The sequence below is a fragment of the Phyllobates terribilis genome, unplaced genomic scaffold (genome assembly GCF_046119375.1).
Source record: "Phyllobates terribilis strain yellow unplaced genomic scaffold, ASM4611937v1 Scaffold_2__4_contigs__length_985480577, whole genome shotgun sequence".
NCBI classification, from domain to species: domain Eukaryota; kingdom Metazoa; phylum Chordata; class Amphibia; order Anura; family Dendrobatidae; genus Phyllobates; species Phyllobates terribilis.
The window spans coordinates 896,915,202-896,938,101 of NW_027362762.1; the positions used below are offsets into that span (position 1 = coordinate 896,915,202).

Below are 22,900 nucleotides of genomic sequence, written 5' to 3' on the forward strand. Positions count from 1 at the left end.
GGGCCCGTCCTATTTATATGCTGTTAATGGGAAACTGTCAGTATGTTTTCACAGCCCAAACTATTTATCTGCACCTGTAGCTTGGTCAATGACAAGTCCAGCAATACCTTTACATGACCAGTCCTTATCTCCTTTACTGTGAAATCTGCTTTTGCATTGATATGCAAATGAGGCTGAAGGGCTATTGTAGATCTGAAGCCTCTGTCACACTAGCTCTGTTTCTCGCCCACCACCTCCTCCTTTTGCTTGACTGGCTGCTTTTTTGTGTGAAGTCTCACAGCATAGAGGCTATCAGTCAAGCAGGAGGAGAAGGCACTGAGCAGAGAATAGAGCTGGAGTGACAAAGGCTTCAGATCTACAAATACCTCTTCAGCCTCATTTGCATATCAATTCAAATGCTGATTTCTCATTGATGGATGAAGGAACCGGACATGTAATTATATTGCTGGACTTGTCTTTGAAAGTGCTCCATACACATACAGATTTGGAGAGGGATGAAATCCTGAGGGCAAACTCCCCTCCCTTTTAATGTATAAAATTGCAATACTCATTTTATGCACATTTTTTCTGAGTTTATTTCCGCACTTATTCCAATAAGATACTTTTTGTTGGCATAGCGCCCATTGTTTTAACAACTTTTAGATATTCGCAGTGATTGCTGTTCTTAATTTTAAGGTGGTCTTATACATTAGGCTAAAGTTGGTAGAAACTGGATTACCAATAGTGTTGGGAGAGTATGAATTGTTAACCCCTTCGGCGAGCATGCTAGAAAAGAAGGATAAATGTATCTACTCCCATACACATTACATGGTATCTAGCGTTGAGAGAGTATGAATTGTTAACCCCTTCGGCGAGCACGCTCGGTTGCTCGCAGAGTATTTGCGGCGTGCTCGGCATCGATGAAAGTGTCGCCCCAGTTGCATGTGTCACATCTGTCATACGCCTGTGTCATGTGTCAGGCGTATGACATATATGACACATGCAGCCGCGGCGACACTTTCATCGACACCGAGCACTCCGCAAAGGGGTTAACAATTCATACTCTCTCAACGCTAGATACCATGTAATGTGTATGGGAGTAGATACATTTATCCTTCTTTTCTATTGTAAAAATATTCTGGATGAATTGGCAATCTTTGTATGGCAAATATTTTCCTTTTAGGTACAATTTCAATACTATTCTAAAACTTCCTTATTGTGTAACCAAACAAATTAATTTTGCTAAAATATTTGTACATTTTTTTTTCTTAAAGCTGGGAGGTGTTAAGATTCTTGCTCTCCAATTTGAGATGGTGGATTGACGAGTATGGCTTTGACGGTTTTCGTTTTGATGGTGTCACATCGATGCTTTACCATCACCACGGAATAGGTAAGTATATTTCTTGGAGTTGTTTTGCTCATTTTATAAGTTAAAGGGAACTTAAGAGGAAGTATATACTGCCCAAACCGAAGCAATGTATATTTCACCGTAGAAAGACAGTGGGCAATTGTTAAGGATTTCTGCGGCCCCTCTTACTTCAGTTTCAGGAGTTCTTAGGGGCTCGCTCTTAGTTGTGATGTCCATACTGACTTAACTGTAAATTAAAATGTCTGTAATACGTTGAGATGTTGGAATCGCGCTCCATGTTACATATTCTGGCCGTGCTGCTACTTGGTAAAGCTCATAACTGAATTGTACAGCGTTGTCTCAATATTAAAATGCCCATAGCCACTTATGACTAACATGTCTAGTTTCTACTCGAAAATTTCCATTAAAAGGTACTGTATATTGTTACATTGCCTTAGTAGAAAATTGTTAATATAGTAAATTCTTATTTTAACTTGAGACCAAATAACGTTGTGCTCTCTTCATGGGTAATTTGTTTTCTACAAATTGTATATCTGCCTGCAGACTAAATTATAGAAAGGTCCTTATGTCATAGTAGAGGAAGAGATCAGTTAAGGCATACATTACATATAGTTTGGTAAAAACTTTGGTTGGTACCTTGTGTGGATGTTCTGGTAGCCACTGTTTTTTGGGACACTCTGCTCTGGAAAAAGGTTAAATCTTGCGCTTCCAGATGGAGAGTCGTAGATGGATGGAACCAGAAACTTGGAGTATGAATGTAGTTTTAAACCTCATTTAAACTACATTCGTACTCCAATCAAGTTTCTGCCTCCACCCATGTACGACGCTTCATCTGGAACCGCAGGATTTAACCCATTTTTTTTTCCTTCGCATTCATCTCCTTCTTGTGGGTCTGTGGCAGCCTTTGTCAAGCATCATGTGTGGTTGTGGATGCATTGTGGCTGTGGTTGTGGATGCATTGTGGCTGTGGTTGTGGATGCATTGTGGCTGTGGTTGTGGATGCATTGTGGCTGTGGTTGTGGATGCATTGTGGCTGTGGTTGTGGATGCATTGTGGCTGTGGTTGTGGATGCATTGTGGCTGTGGTTGTGGATGCATTGTGGCTCTGGTTGTGGATGCATTGTGGCTCTGGTTGTGGATGCATTGTCGCTCTGGTTGTGGATGCATTGTCGCTCTGGTTGTGGATGCATTGTCGCTCTGGTTGTGGATGCATTGTCGCTCTGGTTGTGGATGCATTGTCGCTGTGGTTGTGGATGCATTGTCGCTGTGGTTGTGGATGCATTGTCGCTGTGGTTGTGGATGCATTGTGGTTGTGGTTGTGGATGCATTGTGGTTGTGGATGCATTGTGGTTGTGGATGCATTGTGGTTGTGGATGCATTGTGGCTGTGGATGCATTGTGGCTGTGGATGCATTGTGGCTGTGGTTGTGGATGCATTGTGGCTGTGGTTGTGGATGCATTGTGGCTGTGGATGCATTGTGGCTGTGGATGCATTGTGGCTGTGGATGCGCTGTGGCTGTGGATGCGCTGTGGCTGTGGATGCATTGTGGCTGTGGATGCATTGTGGCTGTGGATGCATTGTGGCTGTGGATGCATTGTGGCTGTGGCTGTGGATGCATTGTGGCTGTGGCTCTGGATGCATTGTGGCTGTGGCTCTGGATGCATTGTGGCTGTGGGTGCGCTGTGGTTGTGGGTGTGCTGTGGCCGTGGATGCATTGTAAACGTGGCCGTGGATGCATCACCTAAACCAGGTGAGCAATTTACCTCATCCCTTTCACAACATTTCTTCTAAGATAAGACCCTACTTTGCTATTGTCTTTGCTGCCTTTTTACACACCACAATTTGGGAAACCCTGATAGTTATTATTGGGCATGCTTTGGGTTTGTTTACAAACCTTTTCCTTGTAGGTAATTCATAAATTGGTTGTCTCATCACGGCCCCCATTGCATGTGAGCTAGTATTGAGTTATCCAAAGGCAAACAGCTGATTTCACCAGGGTAGGTCACGGCCAGTCAGTCATTTCTCTTTAACGACCTCAATGGCCATCCACAAAATACATATACAACTCAAGTATACTATAGAGGAGAGCCAGTGCTCATTAGTAGTTCTTTGCTTTTTCACATTTGAGAGGATTTCTTAGCTTTACTCTAGAAATGATCAAAAAGATTTGGAGGATCCTGGTCCAGCACTCACATCAGTAGACTGTGGTCACCAGTTCAAAGCAGTTTCTAACCTCCCCCTATCTACCGGCATCCCCGGTGCCACTTTTGATTAATAGACACAGTGCTACATCATGTGGGCTTCGTGCCACAGTGATGACGGCTGGCTTACGAATCAGAAGAGTTGCTGGAGATGCTGGCAGATAGGAATTTTGCAGGACTGTGGTCGTCCATGGCTAGACCAGGACCAATGTGACTGCTGGACTAGGGTCTTGCAAATTTGTATTGATCATTTCTACTGTACACACCTGTTATGTCAAGGGATTTTCTGAATGAGTATACATCTTAGAGTTAAGGCCCTCACATGCATTAGATTACTGTCGGCTTAAACCACTGATATCTGGAGAATTCGTCAACAGTCCAATGTGTATTAGAATTTCCTGAATCTTCCCTGATAGATGATGTCAGGGGAAAGAAGGCTCTGGCACGTCAGATTTCCGACTGCCGATCTTTGTGTTCTGTGGGAGATGTGCTGCTTCCAGAGGAAGGAGGCAGCTGCTCTCTTAAAGACCACCAAAACTCTTGTTGGAGTCAGGAGAAAAGGTGAAGTAGGCTGAATTATCGTTTGACCAACAGCTACCTAATGGGGAGCTTTATTCATATCAGCTAATTTGAACAGACAGTTTATGAACTTAAAATGTTACTTTTGACCCCTGTTTTTTAGGATGCGGATTCACTGGCGATTACAATGAATATTTTGGCTTACAAGTGGATGAAGACTCCCTTGTCTACCTCATGCTTGCAAATCATATGGTCCATTCCCTGTACCCAGACTGCATAACAATCGCGGAGGTAGTTAACATTTCTGTTTCCACTTGATTTTATTGAATGAGTGTTTTGGAAATGAGTGTGGAGACCAATATTGATTGTGTGCCAAGTAACAAATGTGTTTGTGGGCTCGTGTAATCCTGTACAGATGCCAACCCTTTTAAACAAATTTCAATACAGAACTCCTGTAATACAGTTTTAATGGTTTGATTTTGCTGTAAAAGAACATGTTTAATGCCATCACAGAACTAGAAGATAGGGTTCGATTTCCTCACATAAATCTGACATTTTACATTGTGTAACATATAATGGAGCTTGAGCAGAATTGTGACATTTAAGACCTTGATGTATTATACCTGGAACTCCAAAGGCATTGTATTTGCTAACTGAATTTAATTAAAACTGCAGTGACTTCAGCCATACAGGTACATAGTGAAGGCACTCTTAGGCTGCTGATGTATGCTTATACAGTGCCAACTTATTTTGCAGAGCGTACATATGACATTATCATGCATTGTCCCCATTGAGGCTCAGTCTAAATCCCTTACCAGTGTGTCTTTGGAATGTGGTAAGAAACCTGAATTCCCAGAGGAAAGACCAGGAGAACATACAAAACCCATGCAGATGTTGTCCTTGGTCTAATTTGAACCCAAGACTACAGTTCAATGAGCCCGTGTGATGTTGTTGTCAGCACTTGGAACATTATTGTCTGTAATAGTGTTGAGCGCAAGTGCTCGCTACTCGAGTTTGCATCAGGTGCTCTGGTTTGCACAAAGTATCGCGGGTGCACGAGTGACATGTTCCAGTCCCTGCTGTTAGACAGCCAAAAAAAACATGTGAGGATTGCCTGCCATGTACAGGCAATGCCCACATGTTTCTTCAGCTGTCGAACGGCCATGAAACTCGCGGGGTGAGGACTTGAGCACCCGCAACATTCTGTGCATACCAGAGCAACCGATGCAAACTCGAGTAGCAAGCACTTGCGCTCAACACTAGTCTGTAACATTATTCACCGCAGGAGAATGTCAGGATAGCACATACTAGGTGAAATACAAGGAAGAAACAGGATGTTTGGCAATTTATCCATGAGACTGTATAGAAGTCTCAGGATGGTGCTTTGTAGGTGGAGTGGGTGGAAGTGAATGAGCTCTGGGAGAGGGAGAACGGGTAGGAAGTTCAGGTTCAACCATAACAAGCCACAAGGATAGCTGCAGAGGGAGCTCACTGGGAGGTAAAAAACAAAAAGCTAAGGCTAGGCGCACACTGTGTATTCAGCCTACAGTATATGTCTGGAGCTTTTCCTGACGTATACTGTAAGATTGCCAGAGGCCACCACTCATCAGATGAAGGCAAAAAGCGTGTTCTTTCAGCCATCGTCTGGCCGAAAGAACACACTTGCATACTGTACTTTCTTATATAGAGGGCCACTGCATGGAAACGCACAGTGGGTTCTTAGGATGGATCGATGCATTGACGTCCGTCCTGACAGTGACTGTTGTGCGCATTCATCCTGAGCTTATGCTTCTGAGGGTGCGCACAAATGTAATGTGTACCTAGTCTAACACGGGTGTTTGGGGCTTATTACAGGGGTAGCCAGATCATTTTTTATTATTTGCTCATCAAACCTCTTTAAACTGAATTGTGGAAAGAAGCAGCTTTTCCTAGAATAACACATTACATATATTTTCCAGTAGTTGCATTGGAAACTTTTTTTTTTTCACTCTCCCTCTGGATTTGTCCTTGATAAATGGCCGATGTAGAAAGACAATAAGCACAGATTTGAAAATATTGCTCAGCCTGCTTACTTGTGACTATAACATTTTAATTTTAGCATGCTGCGTAAGATAGTCTAATGTCTGAAATCAATGGTCATTGAAATAACCTTGTTTCCTACTGCTACGGCTTTGCAAAACAGAAACACAAAAATTGAAAGTGTTTTTGATGCTCTTGCTGTGCAAGCAGGCATTATTAACTTTCTGCAAACTAGCCTTTTGGGGGAAATTACTTATCCTTACATGCTTCTTATTGAATTCATATGAAAAGCTACAACCTGAATGCAATCAAAGAATTGATGAATGATGACTACATTATGGGATTGTTGTAGAACACACAGAGCTGTGCGATTTGTTTTTAATGCATACGTTAAGTATCAGACTAGTATCGTGAATATCATACATCATAGTGGAACGTAGGCGCACGGGTAACTTACTGCAGGGTAGACCTGCTTTGTTTCTCAATATGGCCTGTGCTTCTAGCTTGTCTACCCGATGCCGTTGCTAGAACACCCTATTTCAGCCACTTGATTATATTGGTTTCTGAAGAGGATAACAGTCATGGTACATCCACCTTTCATGTGTAACTGTGTAGGCAAACTCAGACTCCGAACTCTTGTTTCCATCCTTCTAGAACTTGGGCCAGCCTTATTGGGCGAATAGAAGGGACAATTTAGTGTACGTTCTCCAGCACTTCATAGATAGTCCTTTAAGTCAGACATGGGAGTTTCATACAATTTAAGAGTAAACTATGGTAGACGACTTAACTTAGCTGTAGATAGTTTGAAAGTAGCCATACACTTATATGAATAGTGGCCAGACTTGTTAATTTTAGCAGGATTTTTCGACCTTGTATGACATCTGCCTGTGGGGGAAAAGGTATCAGGCATTTAAATTTTAATATGCCCCATCCAGTTGTTGTGGGAGATATTTCACTGGTGAAGATGTTGAACAGTGGCTCATGCTCCTATCCTTAATGGAAACCACATGCATTTTTATAGGGGTGTGAGTGGGTTGGGAGGAATAGTGGTCCCCGATGACAGCGATCTGATGTGTATGGCCAACCTTTCAGTAGAGTGGTTCATAGACATGTATAAGGCTTTTAAGTTTTGGCTAGGAGACCCGCTGTCAGACTGGGCATTGTGGCACTTGAACGGATCGCAACATATACTCGTGTGATTTTGGTCTTACTCAATAAAACCACACCAATGAAAGGAGAGTCCCAATGTAACTTTTTGCTAAGGTGCCTTCACCAAACCCTCCCATCCTGCTTTCAAAGGTGTTGTCTACTACTTTTAAAAGCCTTCCCAATGGGCTCAAGGTGCTACAAAATTAAAGCAAAGAACATGCTCACCTCCTCCGCTCTGTTCCCCCACCGAGCTCCTGACTTCCTCTTCTAGAGGAGCAGCATCGGTCTGGTAGGTGATTTATGTTTGTTTTTATTTTATTTTTCTAAATCATCTTTGGCCCATTGAGAAAGCTCTTAAAACCAATGGGTCATTGGTCGTCCTCTAGTTTTAGAAGTTGGTTAAAAGTCAAGTTAACGTTTTTAACAACTTAACAAAAAAAAGCACACATAAATGGAAATACTTTGATCTTTGTAGTTGACCAACAATTGGAAAACTTGTTTTATTGTAACAACATGTGATTTTATGATTTAAGATTTTTTTTCTGGCTGAAATATATTTTTGTGAAAAATTCAAAATTTAAAAAAAAGAAAAGAATTTGTTAATCTCAAGTTCATGAATGGTTAAAAATTTAAGTGCTTGTGAAAGCAAGCAACTTAGCAATTCACTTATTAAAAGTCTGTTTCGTTCTCCACTGATGGTTTTTAATTGTATTGTTTAATGCTTGTTTCCTAGGTTACCAGCAACTGCTGCAGTATAGTAGAGGTGGCTGAGCATGCTCAGTGCTTATAAACTTTATTTTTTAATAGAGCATGCAAGCACTTATCCATTGCTGACCAGATCGCTGAAGCGTACGATGTGGCCAGCTTTAGTGCTCACACAGTCATCCAATACTACAGAGATATATTAGTCTATGCTATTAGCATTGGATCGCTCACAGTTTGGGTGAGCGGCCCAACTATGCTGCTGGTCAGAATTCTCTATGATCAGGAGCACACTGCCCCCCAGCAAACGGGAAGCAATTGGGTATGGGAGCAAGTGTGCTCCTGAAGTTGAAATGTGAGACAATCACTTTTTTTTTTTCAAAGTAGCTGCAATGTAATAGGTTACAGTATACTGTAATGTTTAGAATGTACAAACTTTAAATATGATGATTCTCAATTTGAATGAGTTTGTTCTCTTGTCCCCTTTCTAGGACGTGTCTGGGATGCCAGCTCTCTGCTGTCCTGTAACACAAGGTGGCGGAGGATTTGATTACCGACTAGCCATGGCTGTGCCCGATAAGTGGATTCAGGTATATATCCAAGCTCTTTTCTCCAGGCCCATCCAACTTAGCCTTATACAATGGACATGCTTTCAGAAGTCAGCCAGTAATATGAAGGAATGCTTTCTGCTCCAAAACACGTGTGTTCACTTAATTTATATTGCAGATCCTGAAAGAATTCAAGGATGAAGATTGGAACATGGGGGACGTCGTTCACACCCTGACCAACAGAAGATATAATGAAAAGTGCATTGCGTATGCTGAAAGCCATGACCAAGTAATGTATCAGTAATTCAAAATGGGAAAGTTCTCTCTCAAATGTAATGTTTTTTAATGAAAAAATACTCTATTGTAAAGGCCGCATTCACATGAGGGTCAGTAAGGTCTCTCCATTTCTGTAAATCAGAACAGACTATCTGCAACTCTGTGTCATTAAGAATAGGAAATGTACGCAATGGTAAGACTTCAGTGTGTCCAGTACATGTGATTTAAAGGGGTATTCCCATATTAAAGCTACTATTCCAATGTAACATAGTTTTTAAGGTTGAAAGAAGACTAAGTCCATCTAGTTCAACCCATAGCCTAACATGTTGATCCAGAGGAAGGCAAAAAACCCCATGTGGCAAACACTAAGCTCCACATTGGGGAAAAAAATTCCTTCCCGACTCCATACGACAATCAGACTAGTTCCCTGGATGAACGCCCTATCAAGGAATCTAGTATATATAACCTGTAATATTATACTTTTCAAGAAAGGCATCCATGCCCTTCTAAACTTTTAGTAGTGAATCCCTCATTACACCATCATGCGGCAGAGCGCTCCATAGTCGCACTGCTCTTACAGTAAAGAATCCGCGTCTGTGATTATGATTAAACCTTCTTTCCTCCAGACGTAGAAGATGCCCCCTTGTCCCCGTCTCTGGCCTCAGAGTAAAAAGATCAGTAGAAAGGTCTTTGTACTGTCCCCTCATATACTTGTACATAGTAATAAGATCACCCCTAAGCCTTCTTTTTTCCACAGTAAATAACCCCAAGTGTAATAACCTGTCTTGGTATTGCAGACCCCCCAGTCCTCTAATAACCATGGTCGCTCTTCTCTACACCCGCTCTAGTTCAGCTATGTCTTTCTTATACACCGGAGACCAGAACTGTACACAGTATTCTATGTGTGGTCGCACTAATGACTTGTATAGAGGTAAAGTTATGTTCTCCTCATGAGCATCTATGCCTCTTTTAATGCATCCCATTATTTTATTTGCCATTGCAGCAGCTGCCTGACACTGGCCACTAAACGTGAGCTTGTCGTCCACCAATACACCCAAGTCTTTTTCAGTTACAGTTTTGCCCAGTGTTTTACAATTAAGCATATAATTATACATTTTATTTCCTCTGCCCAAGGGCATTACCTTACATTTATCCCCATTAAAGCTCATTTGCCATTTATCAGCCCAAGCTTCTAGTTTACATAGATCCTCCTGTAATCTAAAATTGTCCTCCTCTGTATTGATTACCCTGCAGAGTTTAGTGTCATCAGCAAATATTGAAATATTACTCTGTATGCCCCCTACAAGGTCATTAATAAATATGTTAAAAATAAGGGGGCCCAATACTGACCCCTGTGGTACCCCATTGTTAACTGAGACCCAGTCTGAGTGTTTTCCATTAATAACCGCCCTTTGTTTCCTATCACTGAGCCAATTCTTAACCCACATACATATATTTTCCCCTATCCCCATTGTTCTCATTTTATGTATCAACCTTTTGTGTGGAACCGTATCAAAAGCTTTTGAAAAGTCCATATACACAACATCCACTGCATTTCCTTGGTCCAGTCCGGAACTTACCTCCTCATAAAAACTGATCAGATTAGTCTGAGAGGAACGGTCCCTCGTAAACCCATGTTGATATTGGGTCATGAGGTTATTCTTCTTCAGATACTTTATTATAGCATCTCTTAGGAAACCCTCCAGGATTTTACCCACAGTAGAGGTTAAGCTTACCGGCCTATAATTTCCAAGTTCAGTTTTTGTCCCCTTTTTGAATATTGGCACCACATTTGCAATACACCAGTCCTGTGGTACAGACCCTGTTATTATGGAATCTTTAAAGATTAAAAATAATGGTCTATCTATGACGTTACTTAATTCCTGCAGTACTCGCGGCTGTATCCGATCCAGGCCTGGGGATTTGTCAACTTTAGTGATTTTTAGACCCGCCGTACTTCCTGCTGGGTTAAGCAAGTGACATTTAATGGAGAATTTTTGTTATCACTAATCATGTTTTCTGTCTTGCGATTTTCTTGTGTAAATACGGTTGAAAAAAAATCATTTAGCATATTGACTTTTTCCTCATCCACCATTTCACCCAGACTATTTTTGATGGGGCCAACACTATCATTTTTTAGTTTTTTACTATTTATGTAGTTAAAGAATATTTTGGGGTTATTTTTACTTTCTCTGGCAATGATTCTCTCTGCCTCAATCTTTGCTACCTTGATTTGTTTTTTTACATCATTTATTTAATTTTCTATATTTATTTAATGCCTCATCACTACCTACTTGCTTTAGTTCTCTAAATGCGTTCTTTTTGTCACTTATTGCGCCCCTTACAGCTCTATTTAGCCATAGTGGTTTCCTCCTATTTCTAGCATGTTTATTGCCAAAGGGTATATATTGTGCACAGGTCCTATTCAGGATGCTAATAAATGTCTCCCATTTGCTTTGTGTAGCTTTGTCTCAGGATATCGTCCCAGTTTATTGCACTAAGATCATCTCTCAACCGTTGGAAATTTGCCTTCCTGAAGTTTAGTGTCCTTGTAACCCCTCTACTACACATCTTATTAAAGGTTACATGAAAACGTATTATTTTGTGATCACTATTACCCAAGTGACCCCCAACTCGTATATTTGATATGCGGTCTGGCCTATTGGTTAATATTAGGTCTAGCAGTGACCCCCTTCTTGTTGGGTCCTGAACCAGTTGTGAAAGGTAATTGTCTCTCATAGTTGTCAAAAACCTATTACCTTTGCTTGAACTACATGTTTCTGTCCCCCAATGTATTTCAGGGTAGTTGAAGTCTCCCATAATAATGACTTCTCCTTGAGTCGCTGCTTCATCTATTTGCTTTACGAGGATATTCTCCGCTACTTTCATTATTTTTGGAGACTTATAATAAACCCCTATCAGTAATTTATTATTTTTTCCCCCTCCCCTTATCTCCACCCACAGGGACTCTACATTTTCATTAGATTCACATATATCCTCCCGCAAGATGGGTTTTAAGGATGATTTTACATATAAACACACACCCCTCCCTCGCTTGTTTGTACGGTCATTTCTGAACAGACTATAGCCCTGTAAATTAACTGCCCAGTCATGGCTCTCGCCCAGCCACATCTCAGATATCCCTACCATGTCATAATTATTTTCCAACAAAATTAATTCTAATTCCTCCATTTTGTTGGTGAGGCTTCTGGCATTAGTGTACATGCATTTTATGTATCTCTCTGTACCTCTATTCCTTCTTACTTTATTGACTGTTCTAACCCCACCCTCAATTTCTTTATTTGTGCCCAGGTCACTATCTGCACTATCTTCCCCACCTATAAAATGAATACCCCCCCCCCCCCCCTCCAATCCCTAGTTTAAACACTCCTCCAACCTTCTTGCCATTTTCTCCCCCAGCACAGCTGCACCCTCCCCATTGAAGTGCAGCCGGTCCGTAGCGTAGAGTCTGTAGCCAACTGAGAAGTCGGCCCAGTTCTCCAGGAACCCAAATCCCTCCTTCCTACACCAGTTCTTGAGCCACTTATTTATCTCCCTAATCTCCCGTTGCCTCTCTGGCGTGGTACCGGTAGTATTTCAGAGAATACCACCTTGGAGGTCCTTGCTTTCAGCTTGCAGCCTAATTCCCTGAAATCAAATGTGTAGTAGGTGTAATAATAATATTAGCAAATACCTCCATTTAGAAATGTAGTATAGTTCTTTGGATTCACCATGTCTCTTTCCTCATGTGCAGAGCAATGCATGGCCTTAGGTATTCATCTCTCTGGCTGATGAGTAAATGGGGGAGTGAGGGGGTGCTCTATAGATTCAGAATACCCCAATAGAGTATTTAAAGCAGATCTGTCACCAGATTTTACAGTACTAGCTGTATACATTATTAAATAGATCTTAGACTTGATGAGGCTAGTGTACTTACTTTGAAAATTTTTGTAGTAATAGCCGTATAAACTTAAAATGAGCACTTTGAGTTCCCAAATGTATTCAGTCTCTGCCCTCCGAGTCTGACTGACAGCTCAGCTTGTGCTTAGCTTTATAAGATCCGAGCAGTAGTGAAGAGGGACACTGAGGGGCTGTCAATCAGGCTATGTGGGCAGACATTAAAAAAGTACATAAGAATGAGCGTATTATCCTTTTATGAAAATTTAAATCAAAGTAATAACTACACCAGTCTCATCAGGTGTGTATATCTATGTATTAATATGTGTGTGTTTGAAATCTGGCAACAGATCTTCTTTAAGAAAGACCTTATGCCTGGCGTACACTTTTGGCGGTGGTGGACAACAGTTGAAAGATGCTTTTTATTGAATTTGATAGAGCAGGAGTTAGGACGCTGTTTTATTGCGTTTTTTTGCGCTCACTTTGTGATGCTTTGTACCCACAGCACTTGAACAGCCTTAAATGACAATACCCCAGCTGCTGCTCCACTGGTTGGATAAAACCAACATTGATATATACCAGGGAACTGGGCGTTTTTACTTGGTTTGGCGCCAGTTTTGAAAATTTGTATTATTTAAGCTGGAAAACTGTCTTCCTGAGGAAGGGGCCTGTTCGACCTAGAAACATGTTAGGAATAAACTACAATCTATTTCTATTCATTGGAATCCTGCGTATTTTTCACCCGCAGTGCAGCACACCCACAGTTCTCCGTTTTGGTATATATCTTAATGAATTTGGCGCATCTTACTTCAGCTCTCCCTTCATTAAAGAGCTTGTCCACTATTTTATCATTGAGACATATCCTTAGAACAGGTCATCAATATCTGATCGGTCGGGGTCCGACACCTGGCATCCCTCCCGGTCAGTCGTCTTTGCTGTCGGTGGCCGCCAGCCTGAAATGCTCAACCGCGGAGCTGCTTCATCTTCTGATAGTGGCCGCGGCAGGGTACTGCACATCCGCCCCCTATTCAAATCAATAGGAGGTGGATGTGCAGAACGAGGCCACGGCCACTATCAGGACGGAGCTGCTCCGAAGTTGAGCCTTTCTGGCCGCCGAAACTGAGAACAGCTGATCGGCGGGGTTGCCGGGTGTCTGACCCCAACCGATCAGATATTGATGACTTATTCTTAAGATAGGTGATCAATGATAAAGTAGTGGACAACTTCTTTAAGACTGCCAAGTAAATACAGATGTTGCAAAGGTTGCCTTAATGCTAATAACATGGTGCTGGAATTTCACAACATAAAAAGAGTAATTTGTCAAGTAACTAGTCTGAAAAAGTGTCCATAAATGTTAAAAAGCATGAACATATGCACTGTAAAATGACTTGTTGTGCATACAGTACAGACCAAAAGTTTGGACACACCTTCTCATTTAAAGATTTTTCTGTATTTTCATGACTTTGAAAATTGTACATTCACACTGAAGGCATCAAAACTATGAATTAACACATGTGGAATTATATACTTAACAAAAAAGTGTGAAACAACTGAAAATATGTCTTATATTCTAGGTTCTTCAAAGTAGCCACCTTTTGCTTTGATGACTGCTTTGCACATTCTTGGCATTCTCTTGATGAGCTTCAAGAGGTAGTCACCGGAAATGGTTTTCACTTCACAGGTGTGCCCTGTCAGGTTTAATAAGTGGGATTTCTTGCCTTATAAATGGGGTTGGGACCATCAGTTGTGTTGTGCAGAAGTCAGGTGGATACACAGCTGATAGTCCTACTGAATAGACTGTTAGCTGCTTTTTTCTTGCCATAATACAAAGTAAAGCAAAACGAGTGGCCATCATTACTTCAAGAAATGAAGGTCAGTCAGTTCGAAAAATTGGGAAAACTTTGAAAGTGTCCCCAAGTGCAGTTTCAAAAGCCATCAAGCGCTACAAAGAAACTGGCTCACTTGAGGAAAGGAAGACCAAGAGTCACCTCTGCTTCTGAGGATAAGTTTATCCGAGTCACCAGCCTCAGAAATCGCAGGTTAACAGCAGCTCAGATTAGAGACCAGGTCAATGCCACACAGAGTTCTAGCAGCAGACACATCTCTTCAACAACTGTTAAGAGGAGACTTTGTGCAGCAGGCCTTCATGGGAAAATAGCTGCTAGGAAACCACTGCTAAGGACAGACAACAAGCAGAAGAGACTTGTTTGGGCTAAAGAACACAAGGAATGGACATTAGACCAGTGGATATCTGTGCTTTGGTCTGACGAGTCCAAATTTGAGATCTTTGGTTCCAACCACCGTGTCTTTGTGCGATGCAGAAAAGGTGAACGGATGGACTCTACATGCCTGGTTCCCACCATGAAGTATGGATTTAGTAAAGCTGTCTCTCAGCTTCTAGGGGAGAAAATGGAAAAAGGAGCGGCGCAGATCTAAGTGCAGTATATTTTAGGATTTGTAAATAAGGGTGAGGTAACTGAAAACTGCTCACCTTTAAGTAATTTTGAGGTTTAACGTTTAGTAGTGGTGGACTCTTGTGGCTTGCAGCACGCTTTACCGGAAGGATCAGGTCCTCATGTTGGAAGATCCTGTTTGCTCAGTAGATCGGTTCGATAAATTCCGGTTTGTATATCGCGGCGCTTCCAAATAGGGCCCAGTGGATATTTACATTCAGGATTTATTAATTAGAATATAAAATAGCAATGTACAACGCGTTTCTACTCATTACAGAGTCTTCATCAGGTACAATTTCGTAGTCATGCTTATGGAAAGTCTCTTCATTATATAAAGCACTGATCAGGTTCATCAGGGTCATAGACCGCCCAGTTAATTAATCATGTTAATTGAGTTGGTTTATGCATGTGATTAGTTAATCATGCAATCTAAGGTTGTCTCTACTAGAGTAAAATCAAATAAAAATACAACAACAACTACAATAAAAATGCAACAACAACAACATAAAAAAAAAAAAAAAACACACAAAATGCTTTCTTAAATGATTAAGAAGAAATAAAAACCTGTTTTTGGTTAAAATGTTTAAAAGAATGTTTTTCTCCCCTGCATGTAGATCCAGTAACACTATCGCTCACTATTGACAGATTATATTTAAGAGGAAAATCAGATTCATAATAATATTTCTCTATTTAATGACTAATAAATATATGTTTATTGTTAATATATTCAAGGTCCTCTAATGTAAAGTGAACTCAGTGTGGTTCTGCCTGTTCAACTTTGTTTTTCTATCAAATATATTCAATTCTGTCATTTAATCCCTCTGGCTGTAGACACCGCATGCGATAAATCCAGAAGGATTCCTTTCTATTCAATGTTTGAATTCTATTCTGGGTGGAAACTGGTATGGATTCTACGGGGGTTATTTGAACTTCAAATTTCCCCCCGTGATTCTGCAGTAGATGGCGTGATAGGCTATGTGTTAAAAGCCCTATTTTGGCATTGTGACGGTGTCCACTAAGGCGGTTTTGCACTTTTCTTATGGTACGACCGACGTATTGTAAACCGCATTTGCAAGTAATAACGTATATAACGTAGTCTGTTTGACAGGTGAGATACTGGCGAATAGGAAATTTTTCACCTGTACTATGACAAATAATCTCTTTGCAGCCGTGTGATATACATCTGCAACAGTTGCAAAGTTTCTTTCTGCATTTGAATACTCCCACTGATTTGGTTGTATTGAATCTTTTTCGCTCAGATAAAGTGGGGATGTTTTTAAGTCGGCTTGGAGCTATCAAATTCCTGATGGTTTTTCCTCTTCTAAAGGTGATCCCTGGTCTTTCAGGTAGGGATTCTCTTAGAAGAGGATCTTGTTGCAGAATATACCAATATTTGCTGAGTATTTTTCTGACATTTAAATTTTCCTTATTATAGGCTGTGATGAAGTTAAATCTCCATTTATTAGGTTGTAAAGGATTTTTTGTGAACCTTGTAGTGTCATTGGGGTATTTTAAGGTGGTATCTGTTTTTAATTTGTGTTCCTTGCTCTTTTCCTTAATTTCCTTAATATTTTCTGTATACATGGCTTTTGTCAGAGCTGATAGGGACTCGAAACGTCCCATGAATAAATTAGCGAAACTAGGCGCGACTCGAGTCCCCATTGCAATGGGGACTCGAGTCGCGCCTAGTTTCGCTAATTTATTCATGGGACGTTTCGAGTCCCTATCAGCTCTGACAAAAGCCATGTATACAGAAAATATTATCCTGTACCGTAGATATATTGATGATCTAGTTATCCTGTGGAAAGGAGACCAAAAAATGGCGGAACAACTTATTTATGAACTAAACCAAAATGAGTGGGGTATCAATTTCACTTTTAATATGAGTATAAATAAAATCAATTTTTTAGATTTAGAAATCAGTTTTAAAAAAAACTCATTAATAACAAAAACATACTTTAAAGTAGTAGATTCAAATGGATATTTAGAGTTTAATAGTGCACATTTTCACAAATGGAAAAAAAACATCCCTTATAGCCAGTTTTTACGTATAAGGAAAAATAACACACAACTAGAGGACTATAATATACAAGCAAAAGTCCTTATAGACCGGTTTAAAACAAAAAAGTACCCCAAAAAACTAATTTCAGCAGCATATGAAACCAACAGAAAAAAGACACAGAAGGATTGCCTTTTGGCAATGAAAAATAAGTCAAATAAGACAGAAAAAATTAAGGAAAAGAGCAAGGAACACAAATTAAAAACAGATGCCACCTTAAAATACCCCAATGACAGTACAAGGTTCACAAAAAATCCTTTACAACCTAATAAATGGAGATTTAACTTCATCACAGCCTATAATAAGGAAAATTTAAATGTCAGAAAAATACTCAGTAAATATTGGTATATTCTGCAACAAGATCCTCTTCTAAGAGAATCCCTACCTGAAAGACCAGGGATCACCTTTAGAAGAGGAAAAACCATCAGGAATTTGATAGCTCCAAGCCGACTTAAAAACATCCCCACTTTATCTGAGCGAAAAAGATTCAATACAACCAAATCAGTGGGAGTATTCAAATGCAGAAAGAAACTTTGCAACTGTTGCAGATGTATATCACACGGCTGCAAAGAGATTATTTGTCATAGTACAGGTGAAAAATTTCCTATTCGCCAGTATCTCACCTGTCAAACAGACTACGTTATATACGTTATTACTTGCAAATGCGGTTTACAATACGTCGGTCGTACCATAAGAAAAGTGCAAAACCGCCTTAGTGGACACCGTCACAATGCCAAAATAGGGCTTTTAACACATAGCCTATCACGCCATCTACTGCAGAATCACGGGGGGAAATTTGAAGTTCAAATAACCCCCGTAGAATCCATACCAGTTTCCACCCAGAATAGAATTCAAACATTGAATAGAAAGGAATCCTTCTGGATTTATCGCATGCGGTGTCTACAGCCAGAGGGATTAAATGACAGAATTGAATATATTTGATAGAAAAACAAAGTTGAACAGGCAGAACCACACTGAGTTCACTTTACATTAGAGGACCTTGAATATATTAACAATAAACATATATTTATTAGTCATTAAATAGAGAAATATTATTATGAATCTGATTTTCCTCTTAAATATAATCTGTCAATAGTGAGCGATAGTGTTACTGGATCTACATGCAGGGGAGAAAAACATTCTTTTAAACATTTTAACCAAAAACAGGTTTTTATTTCTTCTTAATCATTTAAGAAAGCATTTTGTGTGTTTTTTTTTTTTTTTTATGTTGTTGTTGTTGCATTTTTATTGTAGTTGTTGTTGTATTTTTATTTGATTTTACTCTAGTAGAGACAACCTTAGATTGCATGATTAACTAATCACATGCATAAACCAACTCAATTAACATGATTAATTAACTGGGCGGTCTATGACCCTGATGAACCTGATCAGTGCTTTATATAATGAAGAGACTTTCCATAAGCATGACTACGAAATTGTACCTGATGAAGACTCTGTAATGAGTAGAAACGCGTTGTACATTGCTATTTTATATTCTAATTAATAAATCCTGAATGTAAATATCCACTGGGCCCTATTTGGAAGCGCCGCGATATACAAACCGGAATTTATCGAACCGATCTACCATGAAGTATGGAGGATGAGGTGTGATGGTGTGGGGGTGCTTTGCTGGTGACACTGTTGGGGATTTATTCAAAATGAAGGCATAGTGAACCAGCATGGCTACCACAGCATCGTGCAGCGGTATGCTATTCCATCTGGTTTGCATTTAGTTGGACCATTATTTATTTTACAACAGGACAATGACCCCAAACACACCTCCAGGCTGTGTAAGGGCTATTTGACCAAGAAGGAGAGTGATGGGGTGCTGCGCCAGACTACCTGGCCTCCACAGTCACCAGACATGAACCCAGTCGAGGTGGTTTGGGGTGAGCTGGACCGCAGAGTGAAGGCAAAAGGGCCAATAAGTGCTAAGCATCTCTGGGAACTCCTTCAAGATCTCTATCATATATCCCAATCTATGATGATCCCCTGGAGCACCATCAAATTCATTTCCATTATCAAATGGAAAGAACATGGTACCATAACAAGCCTGCCAAGAGAGGGCACCCACCAAAACTCTAAGCACTGGCAAGATAGGCATTAATCATAGAGGCAGCACAGAGACCAAAGGTAACCCTGTAGGAGCAGCAGAGTTCCTAAGCAGAGACTGGAATATCTGTCCATACGACCACAATAAGCCATGCACTCCATAGAGGTGGCTTTTATGGAAGAGTGTGCAGAAGAAAAAGTCTTTATTTACAAACACACATTTTAAGGCTTGTTTTGAGTTTGCCAAAAGACATGTGGGAGACTCCCCAAATGTATGTAAGAAGGTGCTGTGGTCAAATGAGACCAAATTTTCCTTTTTGGCCAATGTAAATGCTATGTCTGGCACAAAACCAACAAAGCTCATCACCCCAAGAACACCATCCCCACAGTGAAACGTGGTAGAAGCATCATGCTGTGGGAAGGTTTTCGGCAGCAGGCACAGGGTAAATGGTCCAAGTCAAGATGAAGATGGATGATTCCAAAATGCAGGGATATTCTTGAGCAAAACCTGTTTCAGTCTGTCAGTGATTTGAGACTGTGACTGAGCGCTGCTCCTCAGGTTCTGTCACTCACCCTGCTTCTATCACCGCTCTTTGATGGCACCTCATTTCTGGGAAATGGACACGGTGATTAGAAGCGAGTGTGGCAATGGCTTTTGAAGAAAAAAACAGATATGGTGATTAGCGCTATAGAGAGATTGGTAGGGAGTTTTTGAATAAAACAAATTGCAAAAGTGTTTAGGGGTTACAAATGCATGTTTATAAAGAGCTTTATAGATATCGGACCACCCCTATAAAAGTTGGCCATTTTACAGGTCTTTTCAGAGAATGGCTGCCAGTGACATTAGGGCAGGACAATGATATATTGATAATTCATGCAACTCTGTCCTGAATTTATCATTTGGGATGGTGTAAAATACAGTAATATGAGTGAAAAACGCTTTTAAGCATTTTTACAAAGATCTGTGATATCCTTGGCGATCTAAATGCTCAAAGGGGAAATGCAATTCTAAAGCAATTGTACATTTTATGTTCCCAGTCATATCCATATGTAACCGTCCTTGGCTGTACTCCAGGTATCGAAGTCCTTGAATGAAGCTTCTGAAGTAAATGCATTTTCTATCTGGAAGTTTTTGGATATTGTCCAATTATTAATATTGTATATTGTTCCCTTCTATCTGCCAGCTAATATTTGGCACTGTGCTAATTACAGGAGCCTGTGGCTTTGAGACAATGACAATGTGCACAGTGTAGAAGGAAAACTTTTATAATTATCAAACTGCATAATGAGCCATGCAAGCGCCGTTCTTGCCTCCCCTAATGAATGAACAATTACTAACAGAAAGTTGTGTACAACTTTTGTTTATTACTACACCACATGCATATTTAGCAAGGGATGTACTTCCATAAAGGCTAAAACGAGCCCAAATTGAAAGTAAACTTCCCTCAACTAAAACTATGATGTGATTTTATGCTCTGGATCCAATGTCACAAGGTTCACTGGGTTAAATTATTTTTCCATACTAAATGTTTCCATAGCACGAAGGGTGGTAAAAGTCCCAATGGGGCCACATCATAGTGTATATTATAGGTTAAAGGGAATCTGTCAGTAGGATCAACCTTCCTAAGCCGTCTATATGGGCATGCAGGTCATAGGAAGCTGAATAAAATGATACCTCGATATCTGTGATCCAATGTCTTATTCCAGAGAAATCCACATTTGTCTCTTATGTAAATGAGCTGTTAAGAGCTATGGACCGGACATAGATCTCCCTGAGAATCTGCCTCCAGAGATTATTATAAATTAAAGGACCGTTAACAGTGTGAGACATGTAATGACTGACAGTCTGCTCTCCTTATCTACATGTCTCACACTGGTAATGCCCCTTTTCATGAGAAAATGAGCTCTGGAGGCAGATTCTCAGGGAGATCTATGTCCGGCCCATAGATCATTTACATATTAAGAAAAGTAGTAGATTTCTCTGAAATAAGATGTCAGATCGCAGATATCAAAGTATCACTTTATTCAGCTTCCTATGACCTGCATTCCCATATAAATGGCTTAGGAGGGTTGATCCCACTGATCCCCTTTACTTATCTTCCACAAACCCAAGTTATAATCCAGAGGTAAAGCACAGAGTCTTTGTTCCAAGTTATAATCCAGAGGTAAAGCACAGAGACATGGTTCCAAGTTACAGTATAATCCAGAGGTAAAGCACAGAGACATGATTAGTCTCACAAGAGCACGTGCTTAGTTGGACAAATCCTTTAAAGGTTGTTTCAACACTTTCAGGAAAGTGGGCCCCAAATTCTGTAAAATGCCTAAAATGGCAAGCGCAGCAGGTTCTCCCCCTCCCTGACAGTGGCTCATGCACTCAGCTCAGCGGCTGTGCCGATGGTAACATGGTGAGCCCAGTCATTGGCTAGATCAGTGGTGCGTGCTTTTGATGTGACGTCATCAATGCCGCCAAAACACTTGATACCGGAGCAGCAGCTGGGTGCCTCCTACTTGTTTTCCCTCTATCTCCATCCCCCTACTTCATCTAGGATTGACAGCTCTGGCTTCATAGAACCGAAAAAAGGTGGAGATAGATTGGGCTAGCAGGTGGGAAGGTGCACGTAAATGTTTGGCCACGCTAAGGGTGCATTGAAAAGCTGTACCTGGTTTGAACAGTCCTTCTGTTCCGACAGAGTCCCTTTAAAAAACAAGCATGCACATGGCTGTTTTGCAAGAAAAATAAGGGGAGTCTTGAAATAATTAAAATGTAAAATGCAAATTTAATCCCTGTTTATTATGGGTTTCGTGGGCAGTTATAAGTAGTGATTGACAGCCTTCCCTGTATACTTGTGTATACAGAGATAATGATCAATCACTGATTAGGACTCCGCCCCCTTGACTACTAAGCCCAAAGTGATCAGGCATTTCAAGAAATAAAATACAAGTTATCCTGAATTTTTTCTTACCTATTTTTCAATCTGCTCACCTCCTCCTGCTCTATGATCAGACTGCATATGACCATTTCCCTTTTACTTAGATATCTAGTGATAGGTTGTAAAAAAAAAAAAATCTTTTTAAAGATGGACACTAATGGTCCAGCTGGTGAAACCCACAATCATGATCTTATAACCCGTGGAACAGTAGGTAACTTCTGTAGGGAAATGCAGTATTTCTGTGCCCTTTGAAATTAATAAATGACAATGTTAACTATGGTGACTGGCCTGTCTGAGTAGGAACTGCTCTCTGCACCAGTCATGGGGATTCACTTCTACTAAGTCCACATACCCCAAAAAGACCTACAGACGAGGGTTATCCAGTTTGGACAATAAAACGATTTTATATGAGATGGATGATTAACGAGACTTGTTTAGGTGAAATGCAACACCCAAAGTAAATCCATAACTTTTGGATGTTCAGATATCTTTAGTATTTGTAACGTGTATTAATGTTTTTCTACGTTGAATATCCTAGGCACTAGTTGGAGATAAAACTTTGGCCTTCTGGTTAATGGATGCCGAGATGTACTCAAACATGAGTGTGACGTCTCCATTAACGCCGGTTATTGACCGTGGAATTCAGCTCCATAAGATGATCCGCCTGATAACTCATGGCCTTGGAGGAGAAGGATACCTCAATTTTATCGGTATGTTAAGGGATTTATGTTACAGCTGTTAAATCCAA

The 22,900-nt window shown here is 40.5% G+C and overlaps 1 protein-coding gene across 1 annotated transcript in view; it reads left to right on the top strand.

The window, feature by feature from the left end:
* GBE1 (1,4-alpha-glucan branching enzyme 1) overlaps positions 1-22,900 on the top strand; it is a 212,320-nt gene that overhangs the window by 133,916 nt on the left and 55,504 nt on the right. Inside the window, exons 9-13 of the mRNA XM_073668212.1 lie at positions 1,254-1,369; positions 4,231-4,358; positions 8,429-8,527; positions 8,664-8,774; positions 22,691-22,862. Coding sequence (XP_073524313.1) covers positions 1,254-1,369; positions 4,231-4,358; positions 8,429-8,527; positions 8,664-8,774; positions 22,691-22,862 — 626 coding nt within the window. The remainder of the gene's footprint in view (positions 1-1,253; positions 1,370-4,230; positions 4,359-8,428; positions 8,528-8,663; positions 8,775-22,690; positions 22,863-22,900) is intronic.